General features: G+C 61.8%; 1 protein-coding gene across 2 annotated transcripts in view; it reads right to left on the reverse strand.

The window, feature by feature from the left end:
* The window catches only part of COL5A1 (collagen type V alpha 1 chain), a 138,839-nt gene that overhangs the window by 25,695 nt on the left and 89,268 nt on the right, over window positions 1–23,876 (reverse strand). For both annotated transcript variants that reach the window (XM_047699330.1, XM_047699329.1), the window contains exons 28-42: window positions 21,081–21,125; window positions 19,309–19,362; window positions 16,941–17,048; window positions 16,159–16,212; window positions 14,164–14,217; window positions 9,793–9,837; window positions 9,614–9,667; window positions 8,506–8,550; window positions 8,003–8,056; window positions 7,099–7,152; window positions 4,424–4,477; window positions 3,589–3,696; window positions 2,535–2,624; window positions 2,386–2,439; window positions 1,102–1,209 (exon numbers count right to left, since the gene is read on the reverse strand). In XM_047699330.1, coding sequence (XP_047555286.1) covers window positions 1,102–1,209; window positions 2,386–2,439; window positions 2,535–2,624; window positions 3,589–3,696; window positions 4,424–4,477; window positions 7,099–7,152; window positions 8,003–8,056; window positions 8,506–8,550; window positions 9,614–9,667; window positions 9,793–9,837; window positions 14,164–14,217; window positions 16,159–16,212; window positions 16,941–17,048; window positions 19,309–19,362; window positions 21,081–21,125 — 981 coding nt within the window. The remainder of the gene's footprint in view (window positions 1–1,101; window positions 1,210–2,385; window positions 2,440–2,534; window positions 2,625–3,588; window positions 3,697–4,423; window positions 4,478–7,098; window positions 7,153–8,002; window positions 8,057–8,505; window positions 8,551–9,613; window positions 9,668–9,792; window positions 9,838–14,163; window positions 14,218–16,158; window positions 16,213–16,940; window positions 17,049–19,308; window positions 19,363–21,080; window positions 21,126–23,876) is intronic.

The raw sequence follows: 23,876 nt of genomic DNA on the forward strand, positions 1-23,876 counted from the left end.
ATGGTTGTCCGTGGCCTCAGCGGAAACGATCAGCTGCCATCAGAATCGCCACGACCGGGCTGGACGGGTTCTTGGTGGGGGCAGACGCTCCAGCCTGGTTTCAACGGGGAGCTCCTGCCTACAGAAGGCACCTGGGCCCTTCCCGCCCACGGACCACGGAGCGCAGGACGCAGGAGGAAGACTCTGTCCCTCCCACAGGAGTCCATCCGCGCGGGCATCTGTGTGCACATTTGCCCTCTCCCCCCGGAACGCCGCTCATGCTGACGTCTGACTGCAGACCGGAAGCTGCAGTGAAATTTGTCTCCACGGCCATTGGAACATGAGGCAGGGGAGAGTTTGCAAAACCCGTGGGGGACCCAGACGCGGTCAGAGCAGGAGCCTGCCAGGGCAGTAACGGGCGTTTTGTGGTTATTCGGGGGAAGCCCTCAGTGGAGGGCAGCTGTTGACTTCCCAAGAGCAGTCCAGACAAGATGAACCCGTTAATGTCTTGCAGGGAAACCAAGGTTGGGGTGGGAGGACTCACAATGCCTCCACGCTCGGCTGGGCGGGCACACGCATGGTCACTGAGAGGTTGGCTGGCAGGGGTCCAGGAAGAAACTTCCTCCCAACCCATCTTTTCTCCATTCCTGTCCCCAGACCAGCAGAGGGGACTCCCATCCCCAACAACCACCCTTCTCACACAAAGACCAGCCTGGCTCAGGCCGGCCAGAGGGGGCTGTGCACACAGCAGGCAGCTAGGACCCGTCCACACACGGGGCTCAGAGGCTAGACGGAGGCCAAGGCCACACTGGGACACACGCTGTCCCCAGCCCTTCCCTCTCCCTGCACGTGCCTGGACACAGATGCACAGGTGTGACAGGCTAGGCCTTGGCCAAAATGCTCCCCAGGACCCCTCTGGCTCGGGTCACTCCCTGATAAAACCCTGGGAACCCAGCCTTGGAGCTCAGTCAGGATGCTGGGAACGTACAGACTTTCCTGGGGGACAAGCATGGGCTCCATCTACCTCCCACATCCTACAAGCCCCTGGGGCACCCACGCTAGTGGCAGGGACAGACGAGGCTGGGGTGCGGAGGGCCCCTGCGCCCCCGAGGCAGTACTCACAGGAGCTCCTTTCTCCCCCGCCGGCCCTGGAGGTCCTTGGGGCCCGGGTCTCCCCGGGATTCCGATGGGTCCAGCAGCACCGGCCGGGCCTCTCTCCCCTGGAGACCCCTGGGGTGGGCGAGAAAATGGTTCATTTCCAAGACTCTCAAAGTACATGAATACAGTTTTCCACTCCGCTCACCCTCACTCCAGATCCCTCAGCAGCTCCCAGGGCCCTGGGCAGCACGGACGACTCAGACCAGCTCTGGGTTTCTCTTAGCTCCTCCCTTCCGATGATCCCAAGCTCAAGCCTTCCTCCTCCTCCTCCTCAGCTGCTCCCCTGGGGTGATCTCCTCGCCTGGGCGCCACTCTGGGGCCCTCCTGCCCACAAAGGGCTCCCTCTCAGCCCTGCTCCCCCACATTCTACAGGTGAGCCTCAAGACCTGGGAGCACCACCGATGGGCGGGAACCAGGCCTACCTCGAGGGTCAGCACTGGCCTTTATCAGAAAGAAAGGCCTGGCTTCCCAGCTGCCGACTCTCTGAAACGGTCCATGACGCAGTTAGGAAAAGGTGGGGTTATTCTGTGGTCTGTGTCCAGACCCAGACGGGGTCCCGGGCAGCTCCCACAACCCCCCGATCTGTGCAGCAGAGCACGGGCTGTGAGATGGGCCCCATCTGAGGAGCGGGGGGAGTCACATGTCCATCGAGTGGTAGCCCAAGCATCTGTGGGCAGGGTGGTCACAGCCCCACGTGGCTCCCGTGTCCCCAGACCACAGAGGCAGCTCTGGGGACACCGTATCTTCAGAGGTCTCATAGCTGGCTCTGAATGCTGGAGGGACCATTCAGGTGACAGCCGGCACTCGTAGGAGTCCCCAGGGCCCTCAGCTCTGGGGACAGACTGTACCTGTGCTGGCTGGCCTCAGCGTGGGCAGCCCAGGGCATGCGGGCCGTCCAGCCCTCAAATCCAAGTCCGGGGTGGAGAGATCTGTGCCCTGCCACAGCCCCTGGCCCAGACCTACACTAAGCACGCCTGTATGCTCCTCACTCCACCAAAAGCGTGATGGGACCTCGTGGCCCAGCCTTCCCTCCGCCCACTTCTCCACCTGCCCTCACCATGCACCCCTGGCTTGCTGTCCCCCTGGGCCAGCCTGCGGCCCACAATTCCCCTCCTCCCACGGACTACTCAGGACCCACAGCAGGCCAGGGCAGATCTGCGTGCTCTGTCAGGCCGCCCTGTCCTGCGGGCAGACTAGGTCTTGAGGCAGAGGATGGAAGAAAACGTCGGTGCTGGCCACAGTACTCACCGCGGGGCCGGGCGGGCCAGGTGGGCCTTCACTGCCTTTCAGTCCAAGTGCGCCCTGCAGAGCAACGAGAGTGGGGTCGGGGCATTGTGGGGACAAGCCCCCGGGCTGGGCAGTGTCCAGCTCCATCCCCCACCGGGCCACTCACTCACCACTGGGCCAGGAAGCCCTCGATCCCCAGGGAAGCCGCGTAACCCAGGAGGGCCGTCTTTCCCAGGGAGGCCGGCAGGACCTGGGTCACCCTGAAACCGGAGCCATTGAAGAATCTCTGAGCAACGTCCGAGAGCAGAGGGGAGGGGGGCAGGGGCGGGGTGGGCTTCCTCCCCAGGCTCAACCTGGGCTCAGGCAGGGTTTGATTTGTTCCAAAGAGCTTCCAGAACTTTCTCTGGGGCCTAACATGGGAGCAGAGGGGTCTCCGGCCAGCACGCCCATGGCCTCCTTTCCAAACTTGGAGGGCCCCCTTGGGGACTGGGATATACACCTGCCATGCCCACGTGTGTCGTGTCATGTTGGGGACACACGTGCGTCCCAGCTCGCACATGTGTGCACCCACAGAGGCGTGCAGGTTTTACCAACCGGTGAGGTTTTACGCTGCCTCGTGGTTTTGGGGTTTAGTCTTGCATGTGGGCTCATCGAAACAGCTGGCTTTGCTGTGTCCCTCCCTGGAACGTGGCAAGGGGAGGGCTCGCCATCTCCAGCTGATACAGGGTCGTGGAATCATGACCACCACGTGGGGTGCCCCTGTGGTGGGGAGAGGGCCCCGAGGAACGACGAGGGGGTGGGGGACCCACGCTCAGAGGTAGGACTGAAAAGCCACTGCTTTTCTTTCCATTTTTATTATTTATTCCTTCGCCTCTAGTGATGGGAAACTTTCTGAGGGTCACTTTCTGCAAAATTAGTTTCAGACACGAAGCGTGTGTCTGGGAGCCGGTGTGGCAGCTGGGGGAGGGGAGGTCAGCAAGATCCGGTCCGGGGGCAGAAAGCCAAGGACGGCCTGAGCCGCGGCCCCGTTCCCACCCAGCCCGGCAACAAGTCGGCTCGCCTCCTCCTTCAGACCCGGTGGAAACGGGGCCCAGTCTGTGGTCTGGGAAGCGGACGGGCGCGAAGAGCATTTGTCTGAGAAATTACTCATTCGGACTCTTTTCAGGGCAGGAGAAAACTTCCCTCAGGAAGCCGGGGCCGGCATGGAGGCCCCGACCAACTCACCTTCGTGCCTTCTTTCCCGGCCAGGCCCGGGAGCCCCTGTTCCCCGGGGGGGCCTGGGGGCCCAGGGTGGCCACGCTCGCCCATCGGACCGGTCTCTCCCGTGGGACCCTGCGGGGGAAGTCAGCGTCAGCCACAGACATTCCCAAGAGACATGCCAGGAAGCAACCTTCTCTTCCCAAACTGCGGACAGCCCGGGCTGTGGAGGCCGAGGGCCCGCTGCGTGCCCACCAAACCCCACGCCGAGTCTCTTTCTTCCCATAAAAATCCAGAGGGAAGAGAGCAGAAAGGACGGGGTGGGATGTAACGGGGAGCGGGTCCGTGAGGGGGGCCGGGTCGCCACAGAGAGGTGGGCAGCGTGCCCATGCTGCCCGCGGCCCAAGGCCACAGCGGGTCAACGTCTCATTTACCGCCGTGAGAGGTGGGAGCTCGCCAGTAAGCTCGAAGCCATCAGTCCCGGCCGCGAGCCGCTCAGCAGCGGGTAGCAGCACAGGCCGGGGGCGCTGACCGGAGCCCAGGGCGGGAGGCCTGGGCTGCGGCGGGGACACCGGGGAGGAGGGAAGATCAGGCACAGCGGGGCCCTGCCTGGCTGGCCCGGCCCCAAATGCCCGCGGCCCTCTCCGTTCTGCCTGCGCCGTCCTCACTGACTGCTCAGCAGAGCGTCCCCCACTCTCCCATCTGGCTCCCTGTGCGGAGCTCAGCTCTGAATGCCAACGAGCCCGTGCGACGCAGGACTCTCCAGGAGCTGCACCTACACCTTCCGCATCCGGGGCCACCTCCCGCCCACTTTGGCGCGCCACACGGATGGCCCACGGAAGCCGGGGACGCTGCCACTCACCTGAGGCCCAACGACGCCCGGGGGCCCGGGGGGGCCGGTCTTGCCTTGGAAACCCTGCGGAGAGAGTCAGCACCTGAGCGGGCCGAGCAGCTCCCATCAGAAGCCTCACGCCGCCCCAGCCCCCTGCCCCGGCCCCAAAGAGCTCAGGCTCCGGACTTCACCCAGAGGGCCCAGCTCTCCTGTTCCGGGTCCGCATTGATTTCATGCAGATAATGAAGCCAGACAAGTTAGCTTCACTCAGTGCTTGCCACTGCCGTGTTTTTGTGCTGAGAAATAGATTTTAGAACCGTTAATCTTTATAATGCTGCTGGTGTTCATTTTCCCAGCCGGCGTGCTGCCCGTTCTCAGCCTCTGGAACCTCGACTCAGGCGCGACCTCTGGGCCATTTCTCATTAGCGGCTCTGGAAGATCATCCTGCACGGGTCACTAAGGTCTCTGCCGCGCGACAGGTGACCTCACCGGCCCCTGGGCATGCATGGAAATGGCTGCTTTTGTAATCCAGCGGCTGGAAGGTGCCCTGAGCTCGGTTCCGTGGGAATTTCTCACTTTGGCCTGCACGTTGCTTGCGGGCAACGACCCTGGCTTCCCCTCGGATGCTCGCTGTGCCGCACGCACCTCGTCAAGGAGCAAACAGACTGTGAAGAGGGGGGCTTGTTTCTGCAGAGGATGAAACATGCCAACGACATACCACCTTGCAAGGCTACGTGAGCCGTCGGAGACGTGCAGACGGGATGCCCAGGAAGCTGTGGGCGGAAGCTCCAGGATCCGGAGCGGGAAGCCGTAAGCCCCAGCGAGAGCCAGAGGGCGAGCGGACCCGCCCACGTGGCTGACGGTCAGGGGCGGTCCCCTGCCTCCCCGGGAGGACGGCCACTGTGCCGGCCGTTGAAACTTCCTGTGATGCCGCTGGACGAGCAAACCTGCGGCGAGTCGGCATCTCTTCAAATTCTCAGAGGGCCCTTCTCTTTAGGCCCAGGGCAGTGGCATACAATGCACAGAAATGGCCATTTTTCAAGCAGAATTCTTTGTAGGCAGCATTTCCAGGGTCAGAAATGAGGGGTGGGGGACAGGCTGAAGACCCCCTGCTTAGTGGAGGGTCGAAGTGCCCAAGGGGAGCCGGCAGCCTGGGTGTAAGGGCCGGAAAGCCCTCTCTGTTTGCCCCAGAGGCAGGACCATCATTGGCTGCTGAGGATGGAATCGGCCTCCAGCCCCTGGACCAGAAACGGGCTTTGGGTTCACGTCTAGAAGAATCGGTCTCTCGTGCATGTTATTTCCTGAAGAGTGATGTCAACCCCTGACCAAAAAGACAACTTCTGGAGGATGTGTCTGGGCCCCCGTTGGAGCCCTCTGTCCTGGCCAGGTCCGGAGAGGGCTGCTCCCATGTCCCTGAGGACAGCCATGCACAGTGGAGGTACCAGGGGGCCCCGGGGCTACTTTCCCAGCAAAGACAAGCCGCTTCATTATTCTAGCAGCCTTTCTTCAGGATAAGTCAGAGGGAGAAAACCACACACTTGGCAAAGCCTCCTATGTCGTCTCCTCGGAACAGCATTAGAGAAAAATATGCAAAGCTCAGATGAGATGATTTAATTTTTCTCTATAAACAAAAGAGCAAGGTATGCTGCGCTTATCAGCCAGCACCCGCCACGCAGCAGAACGCCGGGAAGGTGTAATTAAAAGAGGTTTCAATGAACCAGAGAGACAAAGGGATGTGTTTTTTAGAGCAAGCACCAAGAAGATGTTAAATCTGGAGTTCCAAGTCTCGCTGGACACAGGGACCCTGTTGGCCGTGAGAGCCTTTCAGAGACCTGTGATCCCAAAAAAACCCATCTGCCAGGACAAAGGGCTTCCCAGCAACCTCCCCCATCTCTCTGGTGCCTACGGGCTCCCCAGCTGTCCGAGCCTAGAGCTTCAAGTCACAGGTGTCCCCCACCACAGCCTTCCCCAGGACATGCCCATGGTGGACGCCATGTGCTGGGTCAAATCCCAAATGGCCCACAGGGCCAGGAAGTGACCTTATTTCTGAAAAATGCTTTTGTTCCCAACCGGAAGTGCCCAGATGGCACAGCCGGCACCGGGCTCTCCTAAAGGGAAGGGCAAGGTGGGCAGTGGGCGTGGGGCGGCAAAGTGGCGGATGGTGAGCAGAGCTGGAAGCCCCCATCTCCTCGGAGGCCCTGCCTAGCTCCTGCCGTCAAGCCTGAGGCCGAAAGGGCCCAGAGAGAGGAGGCCCAGCCCGGTGCAAGGCCCGCGGCCGGCCTGCAGCTTCAGGCACGGCTCCCCTCCCGTCTGACGCCGCAGAGCCCTCCCGGCTCCTTCCCGTCTGAACGCAACGCTGCCCTCACAGGGATTTCACGGAGGAAGAGGAAACCGCGTGCAGGTGGCACCTTGTCTGCCACGACGGTTTAAATGTGACCTTGGACCACAGTCGCTGGGACGAGGTGGAGGCCGGCCCCTGCCTCTTCCGCCAGAGCTGCCCCGGGTGCTGCGGGTCTGCCCAGGGCTGTGCACAGACAGGCTGACCCCAGGCCAGCGGGAGACGGCCCGGGCCTCAGAGCCCTTCCCGAGGCGGTTGCTCCCCGGGGCACTGGGCACAGGAGGCGGAGCCCCCGTGCGGGGCTGCGGGAGAGGCCGGGCCAACCCTCATTCCCGGACCCCCCTGTGTCCGCGCCGCCCATACTCACGGTCTCTCCTCTCTGCCCAGGGTGTCCTGGGAGCCCGTCCTTGCCCGGGGGACCCTGGAGAAAGCAGCGAAGGGAAGAAGTTTTATTCGGTTCTGAGCTGCTGCTCTGGGATTTAATCCCATACCGGGGGGTGACTGCCACCGCACTTCGGAGAAAATGCCTGTAACCACTTGTCACGGCACCTATGCCATCCCGAGGCCGCTCTTCACCTCCCAGGGGGGAAACTGAGGCAGGCGGCTTGGGGACCCAGGGTCCTGTCCTGGTGCTGACCATCAGGCATACACGGTGCCTCTTCCGAATTACTGAGGTGCGTCCTCCAAACACAGGTTGAGTCCTCATCCCCCACACCTGGGAGGGTGACCTCACTCGGACACCGAGGCTTTGCAGACGTCATCAAGTCAAGACGAGGTCATACAGCCCTAGGGTGGGCCCTAACCCAGTGACTGGTGTCCTCACAACAGGACAGCGGTTTGAAGACCCCAAGAGGCCCAGGAAGGAGGCGGCCACGTGAGGACAGAGGCAGGACGGGGTGAAAGCCAGCCGCCAACCACAGGAAGCCAGGAGAGGGGCAGGGGACAGTTTCCCCCAGGGCCCCCCAGGAGGCATCCACCCAGCCAACTTCTGGGCTTGGAGTTTTGGCCTCCGGACTATGAGAGATCACGTTGCTGCTGTCAGTGGTCACCTAGCGCAGCCCCAGCACACTCACACTGGGCCCCACTAGAAGGTCATGCTGCTCCCTGTGAGAGCGAGCTCCGCGCTTCTGAAAGGTGGCTCTCTCCGGCCAGTTTCCCAGCCAACACCCCTCCCACCGGCCCACCGGGAGGGGCCTGCACAGAGCCCCCGGGGCAGGACGAAGGTGTCCAGGAATCCCCGTGCCCGTGCAACAAGGAAACACATTACTTACAGGGGGGCCCTTGGGTCCAGGGAAACCGGTGGGTCCTTGGGGTCCGTTGGGTCCCTGGGGACAGAGCACGGCCAGCTGAGCACAGAAGTCATTTCCCCTCTGTCTGGGCGCCCAGCCGCCCCGACCGCTGTCTTCCAGTGTTGTTGGTTCTCTGAGCGATGTTCCTCTCTGCTCCCACCACCCCCCGATGGTTTCTCCATTTGTTCCAGCCCCTCCTCACCGGCATGTACAAGGTCAGGCGGGGGAGCTGAGGGGCCAGCATGGGGCCGAGGGCCCAGTTTCCTGACGGCTCAGCCGCCTCTGAGCCCCAAGACCACGGCCAAGGGGAGGGGGCTGCTGACTTCAGCAGGCAGGAGACTTCACTCCCATTGACCTTGAGGGAAACCCACTCCTCCAGAAGGGTCAGAGGCACGCCCTCCTCCCCCGCACCCCCCCCCCGGCCCACCCCAGGAAGAAGTGGACGGGACACTTCAGGCAAAAGCTGCTTCCCCAGAGACGCTCACCCGTTCGCCCGGAGGGCCGGCTGGGCCATCGCCTCCAGAGTTGCCCTAGGGAGGGAGGGACAGAGCAAGAAGAGCTTTATTATTACCCGTGTTATTACTGTTTGTGGCAGAAAGACTCTGGCCCGGGACATCGCCGGGGTCAGAGTCACAGACGTCACCTGAGCCCATGTGCAGGTCACCTGGTTCTCAGGAAAGAGCAGAGAGCACCTGCCCTCGGGGCACGCCCCCCACAGCTGTCTGTCCTCTCGCCTTTGCGCCCAGGTCAGACACTGAGCTGCGATCTGCGGAGCTGTGACATTTCCCTGAGGACAGTCCCCTGCGGGGGGACAAAGGCTATGCTCTCACCAAGAAACGCATCAGGAACTCCTGTGGGGACAGGACACAGCATCCATTCCAGGCCCCCAAGCCGAGGCAGGGGCCGCTCCCTGGCCTTAGTGGCTCTCACAGGAGAGCCTTACGCCTGCGTATGGGAGCGCGTTCCTCGTGGAAGAACGCACAGTGGCCTCCAGCAGGCACGTCGGTCAGCCTGGAGCGGCCTGGCTCTGCACCCCGGCCAACCAGAAGGCCCACGTCCCTGGTGGGAATGCACTTGGGACTGGTGTCCTGGCGGGACCGGCGGGGCCTGCTTGGCGGCCGTGTGGCTCCACACAGAGAACCAGGGGGAGTTGGCGTCAGTGCCCCTTGGCGGGAAGAGGGGACGTGGGAGACGGGCTCAGGCTCTCTGCTGAGGCAGAAAGAACTTTGTTCCATTTCTGGCAAAGCTCTCTCTACAGCTTTCAAATGCTTTTCAAGAAAAGAAAGAGGGCTTCCCCACCAGAACTGGATGGTGGGTACCAGGATGGTTTGGCATTTGTGGAAAGCCCTGTGGGCCCGGCCTCCTAGGGCCTCGGGGCTGCTGTCTCAGGGGTTCCAGTATCAGGAGGGGCCCTTCCCACCTCCGCTCTCGGGGTCGAGACATGTGATTCAATTCAACCTGACCTGCCAGAGAGCTGCTGGACCAGCTCCTTCTTAAATACCCTCAAGCAAACGTCTTTCTTTCATTTTTGTTTCTCCAAATGAGAAGGCCACGGGTGACCAGCAGGCGCCCCAGAAGACACTGAAAACCTACCTTGGGGCCAGGCTTCCCAGTGATGCCCCGGGGGCCTCGTTCACCCCGCGGACCCTGCGCAGGCAGGAGAGAGGAAAGGTGAGCTCGGAGCATCCCAGCCCTCGAGACCTCCCTGTCCCTCCCACCGAGCAGGCTCCCCACAGCGCACTCCCACTTCTGGAAGCCCGGAGGGCAGTTACCGTCGGGCCTCGTTGCCCCCGTGGTCCTGGCTTCCCAGGCGTGCCCTAGAACCAGAGAAGAAGGGACTGGTCAGTGGCTCGAGACACCTGCCACAGCCTCAGTCTGGCCGTCTCCGGGTCACGGGGAGAGGGCCTGCGACAGAAAGGAGGAAGGCCCCCCCTCTCTCCTTATCTTTGCTTTTACAGGAGATGTTTCCAGGCTGAAGGACTCACTGCACATTCAGTACACACGGCTTTGTGCTCCAGCTCAGGCCTGTAGAAATCCAATTTTCCTCCCGCACCCTGATGGATGTGCGCCACCGTTATCTGGTTTCCTTTTCACAAGCATCAACACCCCTCCGCCCGCCCTCTCCCTCTCTCTCCATCTCTCTCTCCCAGCGGCAGGGGCCGGGGCGGGGGATCATTATTGCAAGAGAAGAGAAGAACGTCAACCCTTTTCATATATAATTTACTTTTGCTACTGTCGAGAATATTAGCCATTAAATTTTCAACAGGCTCCGCAGACAAGCCAACTTGCAACTCAACAGATAAATCATACACACAAACTCATTTGCTTCTTCTATTAGAATGGGGACTCCTTTTTCTTGCTGTCGTTCTGCATTTTCCAAACCACAGGAAACAGAGACGCTGTATCTTTCTTTTTCCTCCGAAGCAAAGCTCTGATAACCGGTAAAGGCGGTTTACCTACGGCGTGCGGGAGCAGCGGGCTGAATGCCACCCGGGTGTCCCCGCCGCCTCTCCGCTGATTTTCCAGAATCTATTCTGGTTTCCAACGATAGCGCCCGACAGAGCTGTGCTGCTGACAGCCTGACGCGCGGCCTCTCCCCAGCTCCTCCTTGTTTGCTACCAGAATCAAAACAGCTTCCTGCGGCTTCCCATCTTGAAATGAATTTTATAAAACCGTGTATGATGATGAGATAATTATGTTGCCTTTTAACAATGCACCCTGGTTTCCCTGCTTTAACGACACGGCAATACTCTTTTGCCTTCAAATAAATGTTTGCATGTTAAAATTAATGAAACATTTGCTTTCTTCCAACGGTCGACTTTCACCAGCGCGGAGGCCGGGGCCAGCCCTGGCTGCTGCTTGGCGTTTGGGGGTGCACGTAGGTGCACGTCTCGGCACCCCAGCCTCACCCAAACCCCACCCTCGGCGCCCGGCCCACAGCCGTCCTGTGGAGACGACCCGCCCCAGCGTGGACAGCCGCCGTGGTCCACCCGGGCCTCCCAGGCCTTCTTCGTAAACTAAGCCATGCCAGAGAGGCACGGACGCTGCTGGACAGAAAGCACCCCGAGCACGGTCTTCCCGGTGGCTTGCCTGTGAGCGCCTGTCCTCACGTCCCCACTGCAGAGGCACAGGCAGCCCCAGAAACAGGACTGCTCGCGCCGAGAAGCCAAACACAGGGGGTGTCTCTGGACCCTGGTCCCCTGCGGCCGCCAGCCCCGCGGAGCCGCCCTCCGGGTCAGCGGGGGCTCAGGGCCGGCGAGGAGTAGCCTCTGCCACCAGCACCCGGAATTTCCGCTTCTCACCACCTTCCCCCTGGTTCTCGTCCGCATCTCGATGATTTCCACTTGGGACTCTCAGGGAGGACGTTTTAAATGCAGCCAGCGCCGTCGGTCAAGCAGCAAGACCTCACCGTGCTCCCCGGGGTGGCTCTGAATCCTGGAGATGCCGTCCCTTCCCTCCTCCACCACCTGCTCACCGTCCTCTTGCCTGTGGGATGGCCCCTGGCCCTGACCCCTGCTCTGCCCCCCAGTCAGGCCCACTCGTGCCAGACATCTGGCCCTGACCCCTGCCTACCTCTGCGGTGACCCTTCTCTGCCCATCCTGCTTCGTATGCTCCGAGCTCGCACCGCCGACCACTTTACTTATGGATTTGCCCACTGGCCCAACCTCTAGAAGGCAAGGTCCCCGAGGGCGGGGATGTGGGCTTCCCCGCTGTGTCCCAGGGCTCCAAGGGCACCTGGGACATGTGGGCCGAGGAGACGCCCCACGCTTGCTGTCTGTACAGATGGACAGATAGACACAGTGTCAGGATGCCAAGAACCAGCCCACAAGCTGGTTGAGAAGGGGCGGCGCGTCACCAGACTGCCACTGTCACTGGAGGGTTGAAAACCATGAGGGCTCAGGGAAGGTCGCTGTCACTGGGAGACAATTCCTCTCTCCTTCCCTGGGGAGGTTCCAGAATACAGACATTTCTCTCCAGAGGGGGCACTGGGTGGACACGCGTCCTCGGGGCTCCTCTCCCGTGCAGGGTCACGTCCTCGGGGCTCCTCTCCCATGTAGGGTCACAGGTTCTCCGCTGCCTGTGGGGCCAGGGGCGTGGGTGGCCCATGAGCAAGCAGTGAACATGCATGTAAACCTGAGGCGGGATGAGGTTCACTTGTGCGCGGGGCCATCTCAAACGGCAGACGTGGCCATGCTTCTCCAGATGCCATGTCCTCCACTTTCCTCTGTGCCCCCAGACCCCAGGAGGGGCAGGGGGACTATCTCTCTCTCACGATGAGTGGACATTCTGGCCGGTCCTGTTTGGCCGTGGCCCAAGCCATTCCCTTTTATCAAAGTTCACATCTTTGGCCTCTAGCTCCGTCCTCACCATGGCGGCCACTGGATACAGTCACCACACTCAGAAGCTACAGAATCCCTGGAAATTCCCAGCATAGATGGTTTCCTCGGGGCGTCCATGGTTCAGGGCCAGAACCACGAGTTCACCAGTGCAAGCCCCAGGCCCCACACCACTCTGCTGTCAACCACCTTGGTTTCCGTGGTGTCCCTGGTGACCCGTGGCACCAACGCAGGAAGACGGTGGCCCACGGGGGCTTGGGGTGGGGGAGGGGACCCCGCTGTCCAGCCAGCCTCCTGAGCAGCTGGCAGAGCAAGGAGAGAGCAGTGGGGCTCAGACCCGAGCACACCCAGGTCACCGGCCAGGCCTCCACAGCTCCGTGTGTTCTGACCGCACGGGGCCTCGATCCCTGCCCGGCCCGGCAGACTCCTCCATGGCCAGCAAGGAGGTATGGTCAAATCACAGGACCGAACGCTGAATGTCACGACCCCCACCCCCGGACAGGCTCCCTGCAGGGTGCTGTCTGAGGTCATGAGGCCTCCACCAGGAGCCACCCTCTTGTCGCCCCACGCTTCCCAGACCCCAGACCACACCCCGCGGTGGCCTCTGTGAGCACCGCAGAGGACAGCCTCCCCTGAAGACACCTGTCAGCCTCTCCCTCAAAGGAAGAAGCAGATGGACAGACAGGAGGGGAGGGAGATGGGTAGATGACAGATACACGGACGGCGACAGACAGACAGGGAAGAGACGCACACGCCGATGTCGATCCAGAGACAGACGGACCTACATGGAGATACAGAGCAGAGAGACAGAGCCAGGCCCAGAGCCAGAGGGTGATGGTGCTCCGTGTTCACACGGCCTGCTGGCTCCGAGAGCGGCCCCACGTCCTCTGCCCCGTGCGTCGGGCACACACGTTTGTTCACGCGGGTATGGCTGGTTTGAAGCGTCGCTCTGTTTCCAGGAGACTCACAGTCTCTGCTCCCACCCGGTAAGGACAGTCTGGAACACATCCTCTAAGCAGGTGCCGTCCACACCTGTGCCAGGGGCTGTAGTATGGGGCTCGGGCAGGCCTGTCCCAGGACACCCAAAAGCTGCACTCCTTCTGAGGCCTGGGGACCCCCTCATCTCACAGACCGGCCCCTCGGTCCCCACAGGCCCACGGATCCTGTGTCCTGAGGGGCGGCCCTCAGGCAGCCTCATGTAAGCTCCCGGCCGGGAAGCCTGGGCCAGCAGAGCATCAGGACAGAGTGGGGGCAGGGCCTCCCCCGCCCTTCCCCGCAGAGCCCCAGAGTTCACGGTGACAACGGAGAGGACCACAGCACGCCGCACTGGGCAGATGCCCGGTGACTACGGCAGCTGGGAGTCACGAGGGAGAGGGGCTGCCTGAGTCCCTACGAGCGGAAAGGGTGACATACAAAGGGGGAGAAAATTCCTTTTTCTCCTTCTAAACTTAGCCTGGGGGAAACGTCACTTGGGTTGAAAGGGATGAATACTGGTTTCACGACTGAGCGGAGGAGCTGTCGGGGTCGTGGTGTTCGTTAGAAAGCGCTACCCCCCCCCCCAACGCTTCCCTGTCCTGCTACTGCCCTTCCGACCCCACCGCCACCCAGCCTCCTGTGCAGGACGAGTCTCTGGCCTGTGGAGCCAAAGGTCACGAGCTCAAGGTCAGCTGTCCGGAAAGCAGTTTTGGCAGCAAAGTGGGTGAAAATAGACGAGATATCCTAGAAAATATACCCGTATATACCCACATACCAATACGCCAAGGCAGCAGAACAAGCTACCCGACCGGAGGCCAGGCTGTCCTTACCCTGCCACCCTTCTCTCCGTTGGCACCAGGAAAGCCAGGAAATCCAATAGAGCCCTGGAAGAGAGGTGATGGATGAAGAGGCGTGAGAGCAGGGCCACAGGGTGAGCCATGCTACACGTGTAGTGTGCAGCCTCAGACACAACTACACGCCCCAACCCACCCATCTGTCCACACACCCACCTATCCCTCTAACCCATCCATCCGTCCATCCATCTACCCATCCACACGTCCACCCATCTGTCCACACACCCATCTATCCGTGTGTGTATCCATCCACCCGTCCATCCACCCGTCCATCCACCCCCCCGTCCATCCATCCACCACCCACGCGTCGCCCACCCTCTCAGTAAAAGTTTCCTGAGCATCTCGTAGAGTCCACATCTAAAAAGCAAAGCCGTCTTAACCATGCTTCTCCGTTTTCCCTTTCTCCACAGCCACGGCTTCAAAAGGCTGGTACTTGGGGAGGAAGAGGCCTCACAGATCCCTGAGACCAACCAGAGATGACATGCGGATCTCACGTTTAGATACTTTGTTGACTGTGCCTGTTGTCATGCTTTGTCACCTTCCCAGAACACCTCTAAATAAAGCACGGCAGCCCGCAGGGTCCAAAATCAATGCAGACTTGTGCCCTGACTGCAGCGACTCTCAGCTGTTCCTTCTAGAAACCTACAAGGGGCCTGCGGACAAACGCACTTGGGACTCTGTGCGGCAAGTACCCAGACACCTACGAGCTGAGCTTCCCTGTGACACGAAGGCACCCCCACGCTCACATTCACAGGTTGGGGGGGACTGTCTTCGGAGTGGGTCCCGACTCTCCATGCGGCTCAAGATCCTGACCTGAGCATGTGCGTAGGTCAGGAGAAGCTCACACATGTCCAAGCCTGGCACTTCTCACAGGGGCTGAGCATGGCCCACGCCCTCTGCCGTGCCCACCCGCCAATCCAGGCAGGAGACCGTGCCACCGACACCCAGGTGTAGGTCCCACAGAGCTCCGTGGCTGCATCCAGGCATTCCCAAGGACTTTCAGAACGGCCAGGCAGCCTCGAAGTTCCACCCTTGCCTTCCAAGGACACCGCCTGAACTTGAACCACACACCCTCAGATTTCTCTTGGCTCTGCCCCCCGAGGGTCACGCACTTCAGGAGAGAAAACCTGTCCATCAGCCCCTCTCCCTCCGAGACGCAGTGGGTGCCGCCACATCACAGCCTCATCCCGCACGCCACTGTGGGACACTGAACAAATCCCCGCTTGACAGCAAACTGCCTCCCTGCACACAGGGCGCGGGTCTAGGCCCTGGGGGTGCATCTTAGCATTCCAGGGAGGGACTGCTGTTTCCTTAGGCCGCATGGGAATGCCCGGCAGGGCAGCCCGCCCCCAGGACGCCTCCTGCTCATGAGATAGAGGCCGGGAGTCTGGAGCGGCACAGAGCCAGGGAGGCAGGAAGGCACTGCTGCAAACCTGGGAGAGACAGGAGCTCTCCTCCTCCACTAATTATGTCTCCGGTGCAGGCGGCTGGTTATTTTTTAAGGAAGAACCATGAATAATAAAAGATGAGTTTTGAAAAAAAAAAAATCATGTTTTAAGTGATTTCCAAACCCTCGAGGAGCTGTTTCACTTAAAGCAGGACATGATTTTCATATGAGGAAGGTTTCATCTCCCTTTGACGCTCAGTTACGAGCAAATAACCTTCCAGTCTCCAGGGTGAAGCAGAGGTGAGCGCGGCTTCTCGGGTGCCCGGTGGAGAGAAAGCAGCGGCCACGGCTGCCTGCGGCCCTCGGCTCTGGCTGGCTTTGCCCCCTTCTCTGAAAGGCTCTGCTAACGGTCCCAGCACCTCCTTCCAAACTGGCCGGACTAATGCCAAAGGCTATGAATATGGCATATTGCGGGGGACAGGGGCACGCAGCAGCCTCTCCAGGAGCGGCAACCGGGCGAGAGGGGGCAGAGCAGGCAGGAGCCCGGAGGGGGTGTCCGAACACCTGACGTGCCCATAGATTACCTTGGGCCCTTGTCTTCCTGGGTAACCCGGTAATCCCGGCACTCCGAGTTTTCCCTGGGGAGAGACAAGGCGTTGTGTTAACCGGCCGGCACCATCTTCCTCTGTCCACATTCTCAGAGCAGAGAAAACCAGCACGTGTCAGCAGGGGCCCGAGTGGGCTGCTGTTTCCAAAGACCGAAGGACTCAGAGAGACCCCCTGCCTGCCCCCTGGGATGGCATCTCCCGAAAATCGTGCCTTAGGCGGTTATAAAAGCCAAGGTTCCTCAAGTAGAGACAATATGACACTGAAGCAAAAGCAACTTGAGGCAAACCTTCCATAAAAGAACTTTTACCCTTGAGATTCTGTTTAACCCTTTGTAAAAGGGTCCTAGACTTAGGGCAAGACGGGGTGCTCTGGGAGCCCACCCCTGTGCCAGGGCGGAGGGGAAGGGCGGGCAGCCTCTCGTGGCCCCGAGTGCAGGGGTAAGGACAGCTGTAGGAGTCCCCACATGCAAGACAAAGCCGGGGCTGCTGGGGCTCCCACCCCAAGCTCTGGGAACCCTGCGGGAAGGAGCTCTCCCAGATGCTGGCAAAGTGCTCAGAAAGGCCGGGCTCAGGACAAGAAAAGGATGAGCCTGTCAACAGACAAATTCCCTGGGAAGGCTGGCAAGGGTGCCAGGGAGGCAAAGGGGACAGGACCCGAGTCAGATCACGCCCATCCCCCCTGGGGGCCTCAGCCTGGCGGAGTCACCAGCTGGAAGGGTCTATCCCCAGAGGCCGATGGAGAGTCCCAAGTCACATACCTTCTCCCCGGGGGGTCCCAGAGGACCAGGGTCACCATTCGGACCTCCGCGACCCTTCGGGCCCTCGGGGCCATCTTCTCCTCTAGGACCAGGGGGGCCGATCTCCCCCTGCAAGTCAGAAAAGAGAAGGTGAGGGAGAACCCCCCAGCCTCACCCCCACCACACGACTCCCAGCAGCCCATCTGGGCCTGAGAATCCGGGTAAGACCTTGTGGTAGGAGCCACTCAGCCCACCGGGCAGCCCCCAGCAGATGGAACGTGCTCGGGTCAGACAAAACCAGAGCAGCGTGCAGCAGGCTACAGGCTCTGCTGACCGGCCAGGCCACCCCTCTGCACGGAGGTAGGCGGCTCTCTTCTCAAGGCCGCACACTCCTGCTTCCCAGTTACTTTCTCCAAATGAGCCCCTCTTGGCTGAGATGGCCGGTAAACACAGGAACTCCAAATCACTACTTCCCCAAACACAGTAGAAAAGCCCGTGCACGGGGACCCACTTTTTCCCTCGAAGCCCCAGGAGGCATAGGGATGGACCACAGCCCCTGGCCAGGCAGCTGTCTGAGCACAGCTGGCACACAGGAGACCACGGCACGTGTCCCAGAGATGACAGGGTCCCAACACTGCCCCATCCAACTTGCCTATGGTACAGATGGGGAGGCCTGGACCCAGGCAAGAGCGAGGGTCTGGGAGCTTGCCGAGGTCAGTGGCCGCCTGCCAGCCAGCGTCTGAGTGCCCACCCTGGCTCTCTGCCCATTGCCAACCCTCCCTCTGATCGCTGGCTCCCCCATGTCCCATGACTGCGGCACAGTCACGCCACCCACAACAAAAACGCACACTGCACAGATGAAGACCAGAGACTCCCCTATCCGTAAGGTCCAGCCTGTCCGCAGGCCCAGGTCTCTGGGTCCCTAACAAGCGTTTTTCTCCATGAACAAGAGTCCGTCACACATTTACTGAGCACCTAGTAAATGCCACATGCTGGGCGGAAATTTCTCTGGAGGAAATTAAAACGGATGACTCGGACTTCTAGCTGAGGAAAGATCCCAGCCCCAGTCCCACCCTCTCCTAACTCCAACAGCGGGCCGGCCCATGGAGCTGGGCATGTGCCTGCCGAACGTCTTTTGTGCAGCCTCTTTTGAAAATGCGTCCTTGTAATAGAGACCCTAAAGGCGGGCTGCCTTGTTGAAGCCAGAAGAAAAAGGACTTTGACCAGCCAAACAGAGAGACCCCTCCGATGTGGGCCGTCGGGGTCCTGTCACCATGGAGAAAGTTCTAGAACGGCGGTGTGCGGCAGGAACATAACCGGGACATAACTGTGAACCCGTTCTCTCCCTTTTATTCCTCCTCCTTTGATAGACGCCAAGACTGCTTCTGCCTTTTGAGCTTGGGACGCCGCGCCAAGCGTGTGGGGCTCGGGGGCTCGGGCATGTTCTGAAAAGGCGCCTGCAGGCCAGCCTTGTCAGGGGATAATTTTGGCAGCCACGTGACGGCCCTGGGTCCGCTGACAGCCGCCCGTCCAGGTGTGCGTCCGTGCCCGCGGGCGGCCCAGGCACCTGGCTCTCTCCTGCCCGGCCTGGGCTCACTCTGAGGCCGGGGGGGCGGGAACCTTCGAAGTGCCCGCACCGCGGTGTGTGGCCGCGAGCCCGCTCCCCGGACACTCCCGGCCACGGCGTCAGCATCACCCTCTCATTTTGATGAAAACGCGGCCGGGGGCTTTTCTGCGGGACACCGGCCCGGTGAGCCACCTCCTCCCCCAGCACTGGCCGGCCGCCTCTGGAGCGGGGGTGAATTACTGAAACAATGGGTTTGCTGCAGCTTCTGATCGCCCAGGATGAGGTTACAGACACAGGGGCTGCCCTGGGTCCTCAGAACATCAAGAACACTTGGCGGACCGGGATCCTGCGGGGGTGGGCAGGGACCCCGGCCCTCCCTGGACAGAGGGCAGCCCCTTCCCCTCTGCTCCCCACAGCGCTCCCACCCTTCTGAGCCAAAGGAACTGCTCTGCTGTCCAGAGTGCCGGCCGGAACCAGGGCACAGGGGCTAGGGGACCACAGGTGACCCCAGTATTGGGGCTTAATACCAGACAAGAGTCACCGTGGCTCTGAGCCAGACATGAGGGGCCAGTGGTGGGGGAGACACACAGAGCCAGGCCTCTGGGCCCCCAGCTGCCCCTGCCTGAGGGCCTAGAGCTCCCACGGAGGCTTCACCTTCTTTAGAGAAGCTGACCTCTGGCCCCAAACACCCGAGCCTTCCTGCCCCACCCCCGACCCACCTGCAGCCCCGCCCCAGCCCCTCTCCTGACCCTCCAAGGCCCCTCCCCATAGCCCCGCCCCCACCCCAACCCCGCCCCTGCCCCGACACCCCAAAACACTCACCCGATCACCCTTGATGCCCATGTCTCCTTTAAACCCGGGAAAGCCGTCTTCACCCTGACAAGGGACGAGACAGTGCCCGGGCTGCATCAAAGAGTCCACCTCCGGGACGGCCGGCCCCCAGAGTCAGCACAGGGCCCAGCCGCACAGCCCCGGCCCGAGCAGGAGACGTGCCAGGTGGGGGGCTGCTGAGTGAAGGGCGCCCCTCTAACCCTTTGTGGCTGTGGGGACAAGCTGGCGATCTGCAGCCCAGCACCCCCTCCCCCGTGCACAGCTGGGCACAGCTGCCCATCCCCCCCCCCAGCTGCCTCCGGTCCGGGCCCAGTAACCGCTGACCAGCGAGCAGCAGAGGGGGGCTCTTCTGCCCCACAGAAGCCAGGACCAGTGAGCACTGCAGGCAGGGAAGGGCCTGGGGCTCAGGCCGACCTGCTGCGGGGCAGCCCTCTGTGACAGAGTCCTGCGTTTTCTGGCCCCGCAGGACACGTTCCTGCTGTTTGTGAACCTGGGGGTTCACACACGTCAGTGGCCTGCTGTCCACTCAGGTCCACGGAGATACCCACAGAGGCCCTTGGGAGGGTCACACAGGCCCGCCTGGCTCGTCCTTCCCTCCCAGTGTCCAGGCCCTGCGTCCTGATCTCACTCGTCCATCCGGGGCCTGGTCCTCAACACCCAGACCGGCCAGGAGCTCACACTCAGAGGCAGGCCGCTTTCTGGGACAAGGCGCGAACGCGTTCCTCCTCAGGCCGCCGCCGCTCGGTGAAGGGCCAGGGGCTCGCCCACAGCAGCCTCAGAGGGGCCAAGTTCCTGGGAGGCGGCTCCTCACCCCCCTCCCAGCCCAGAACCAACTTGGGGCAGCGCAGTGACCCTCTTGGAGGAGAGGCCTGCCCTGTGCGACCCAATCCACATTCGCCCGGGCAGCCCCATCTTCAGCTAAGGACAAAAGTGAGAAGACAAATGTGGCATTCTGGAGGCTCTGGACAGCCCCTCCAGCAGGACACAGGGAGGGCCTGGGTGGACGGGCCAGGAATTCGGGGACCTGCTGCCTGCAACAAGGTCTGCCCTGCGGGGGGGGGGTGCACATCCCTGACCCACTGGCCCCCTGTCCCCACACTTCAGATGCCCCAGAACAAGGGCTCAGAGGTCTGCCTTGCCCTGGCCACCCCCGGAGGGAGCTCCCCAACAGGAACCGAGGCAGCGTGCGCCTGCCTTCACCAGGACGCCCTCTGAGAACAGAGACGGGCCGGGGGGTGGGGCAGACGCCACCACACGGAGGTTCTGGCTTCCCTGCCATCCCTGCCTAGTGTCGTCCCGTGATGAGCCACCTCGGGACTGGCAGGTGCCCCGGGAGAGGACCCACACTGGGCCCAGCCGTTGGCCATGGTGGCAACACTTTCCCTCTGCGCCCGGCTCCATGGCAGTGCGAGGGGCTGTCCCTCCCCTTGGAAGGCAGCCGCGCGGGAGTAGGGTGTGGGGCGTCCACGGCCTCTGCAGGTGAGGGGCGGGCCGTGTGCTGGGCAGGGGGGCAAAGCCCCAGCCCCTCAGCCCGGCCAGGAGGGACACCCACAGCCTGTCCTCTTGGACACGTTTCTCCTTTTGCAGACAACCTGGCCTGCAGGGTGCGCCAACCCCTCCGTCTCAGAGGCCACGGCAGCCTCAGCTGTGGCCAGCGCTGTCCCCGTGGACCACCTGCCGGAACCCCGCCCTGGGAACCCCGCCCTGGGAACCCCGCTCCGCGCCGCGTGCGCCCGGCGGCCCCGGCAGGAAGCGGCACTCACCTTCTCGCCCTTGGTGCCCTTCAGCCCGCGGATGCCATCTGCCCCCTGCACAAACACAGGGAAGGGAGCGAGTCAGAGCCTCTCCGGAGCTCTCGGAAGGAAAGGCTCTACACCCCGAATGCCAAGGAGGGAGAGAGCTCGGCAGCCCCAGCCAGGCAGCCTCCCTCGTGCTCCCAGTCTCAAAGGAAGGGCTCCCTGGGCTCACAGAGAAACCTCCTGCCTTCGCATCCCATGCGAGGCCCCCCGTGTCTGTGATTCCCAGATGGCCTCCACAGGCATCCCACCCTCCTCCAGAAACCTCCGCCTCCCTGAGATCTGGGGAGCAAGTGGGACGCGAGGCCTCAGCGTGGGCTCTGGAATCAGGTCCCGACCCCAGCTCTGTGGCCTCTGACACGGTCCCAGGTACCTGGTGCCTCAGTTTCCTCATTTGGAAAGTGGGGTGTGAAGACCAGCATTACCTTGTTCCTGCTGGTGGGAAACGGAGGCCAGACAAGCCCCAGGTCCCAGTGGGCACTCAGTTACCAAGAGCAATGTGCTACAGTCATTCGGGATTATTATTAATACACGACCACAGTATAATCATATTAATTTCTAATCAATAATAAGGACAGCACCGCCAGTAATAATCAGCTCAGGACGTACCTCATCTCTGGGCCAAATAAGAACTGTAAGGGACGGACACGTCCTCCTCCCTATGCCCCCGCCCCATGCCAGCACTGCGCCCAGGCCGGGTAAAGCCGTCCGTGGCATGGAATTAAGTGGCCACGGCCTGGGCCCTCCGAGCAGGGAGCAGAACTGACCGCTGACTCCCAGAGACCAGCTGCCTGTGGGACCCCAGAGAGAGGCCGGGCCCCCCATCTGCCTCCAGCTGAGGCTGCCGACAGGACAGCAGGGCCACCTCCCGGGACCCTCGTGCGGCCAGTGGTCGTCTGGTGGTGAGAAGTCTGCACAGACTGTGCAGTTTGCCCGTCTTCCCGGGGACTGAGGAGGGCCTCTAAGCAAAGCTGGGGCCAGACCCGGAGCTGGGACAGGCCTGGGGGGCGCGACCTCCTGCCACCCAGATGCACTGCAGGCCCCATCGGCCCCAGGAGACAGGATGCCTCAGGGCAGATGGGAGGCGTGGTCACCCTGAAACCCTGATGCCCTGGGGGCTCTGGACCAGCCTCCTCCCTCTTGCCAGGCTGGCAGGGGGTCCCCTGCCCACCACTCCTGGACCTAAGGTCAGAGGTCGGGAAAGTGCTGCCCAAGGGACAAACAGACCAGGTCTCGGACCCCCGGCCCTACTGACATCCAGGGCTGGGTGACCGTGTCACGGGGCTGCCCCGTACAGAGCAGGGGTAGGGGGCAGCGTCCCTGACCTCTAGCCATCAGATGACGGTAGGGTCCCCCCAAGTTCTAACAGTCAGAAATGCCCCCTGATGTCCCCTAGGGGCACGAATCCACCCTGGTTGGTGTAGTACCACGGGATGCCAGTATCCCCTGTGGCCCTCATGGGCCAGACCTGGGGGACCGAAAGCAAAGGGGCCCAGAGAGCGACAGGGCTTTGCCCAAGGCCCTGAGAGAATTCGTATTTATGGTCTTCCCCAGCCCGCCCGGCTCCTGCAGGCTCGCAGAGCGGTGGGGGGACCGTGCTGGCAGCCAGGCCCACGCAGATGCCCTAGGGAAGGTGGGGAAGTGGAGGCACACAGAAGGGCGCTTCCCCGGAAGGAAGGGTGGCGGGAGGTGGTGGAGAAGAGCCGGGCCGCCCTCACCCAGGGCCGGCCCTACCAGAGACCGCACGCCACCTCTCGGCCCTGCGCAGTCACCTCCCTGGGGGACCCGCCGCCCCTCAGGCCGCCGACTTCTCTGACGGCTTCCGAAGCCCGGGAAGGAGAACCTACTTCTCCAATGACAAGAGCGCCCGGCGTTGCTTTTCCTCCCTCGCCGCGCTTCCAAGTCTAAGTGGCTCGCTCATGGCGTGAATGAATTTTAATCAGATGGACAGGATAAGAGCGTCGTCCATAAACACTTTACAGCAAACACCTACAGCTCACAGACACAGCCCTCCGCAATAAGCCATGTATGGGGCCGGCAGGCACTTTTTCTGTGACAAAGTGTGTAAGATAAACCTGCGAGAGCTCACGTTATCAGCATTTCCGCTGAATAATCATCCTGGCACGGCTCCCTAGGTGAGCTGGTAAGAGCCTGCATCGGGGGGAAACCATGGCCTCCAAGGGCTCCCGGCCCCGGGAAGTCTGTCCGCGGCGGCTTGTGTCCTCGGAACGCCACGATTCCTGGGACACGCAGCAGGGAGACTCGGTTTGGAATAGGCAGGTCTGGGTCTGAGTCCTGCTGAGGCATCGATGTTAGGCTGACTTGGGGCCCATGACTGCACCCTGAGCTCCCAGCCACTCTGTCCTCCGCCCGCAGGCCAGGGGCTCGCTCCCGCGGCACGAGGATGCTGGGGAAAGGTAAGCACCAAACGGTGCGGGGCAGGCCCGGGAGCCCGCGCGTGGGTTCACGCAAATTCCTCGGGCTGCGCTGGCTGTGTGCGCACATCGTACGTTTCCCTGCACAGCAAGTTACAATCACTTGGAAGGAAAGACTCCATTTGCTTTCTTCAAGCCCCAGAACCCCCTAGAGCTCTCAGATGCGACGCTGCCATTGCTCTCAGAGAAGGGGGAACTCCGCCACCCCGCCGCACCCCTGCCCAGCATGCGTTCCTGGGACACATCTCTCTCTGCATAACCATGTCCAACGTGTCCAGAGCCGGCACGGCTGGAGACCACGTGACACGACTCAGACGCGGTCCGCTCT

This window comes from Lutra lutra, chromosome 13, assembly GCF_902655055.1.
Source record: "Lutra lutra chromosome 13, mLutLut1.2, whole genome shotgun sequence".
In the NCBI taxonomy this organism is placed as follows: Eukaryota; Metazoa; Chordata; class Mammalia; order Carnivora; family Mustelidae; genus Lutra; species Lutra lutra.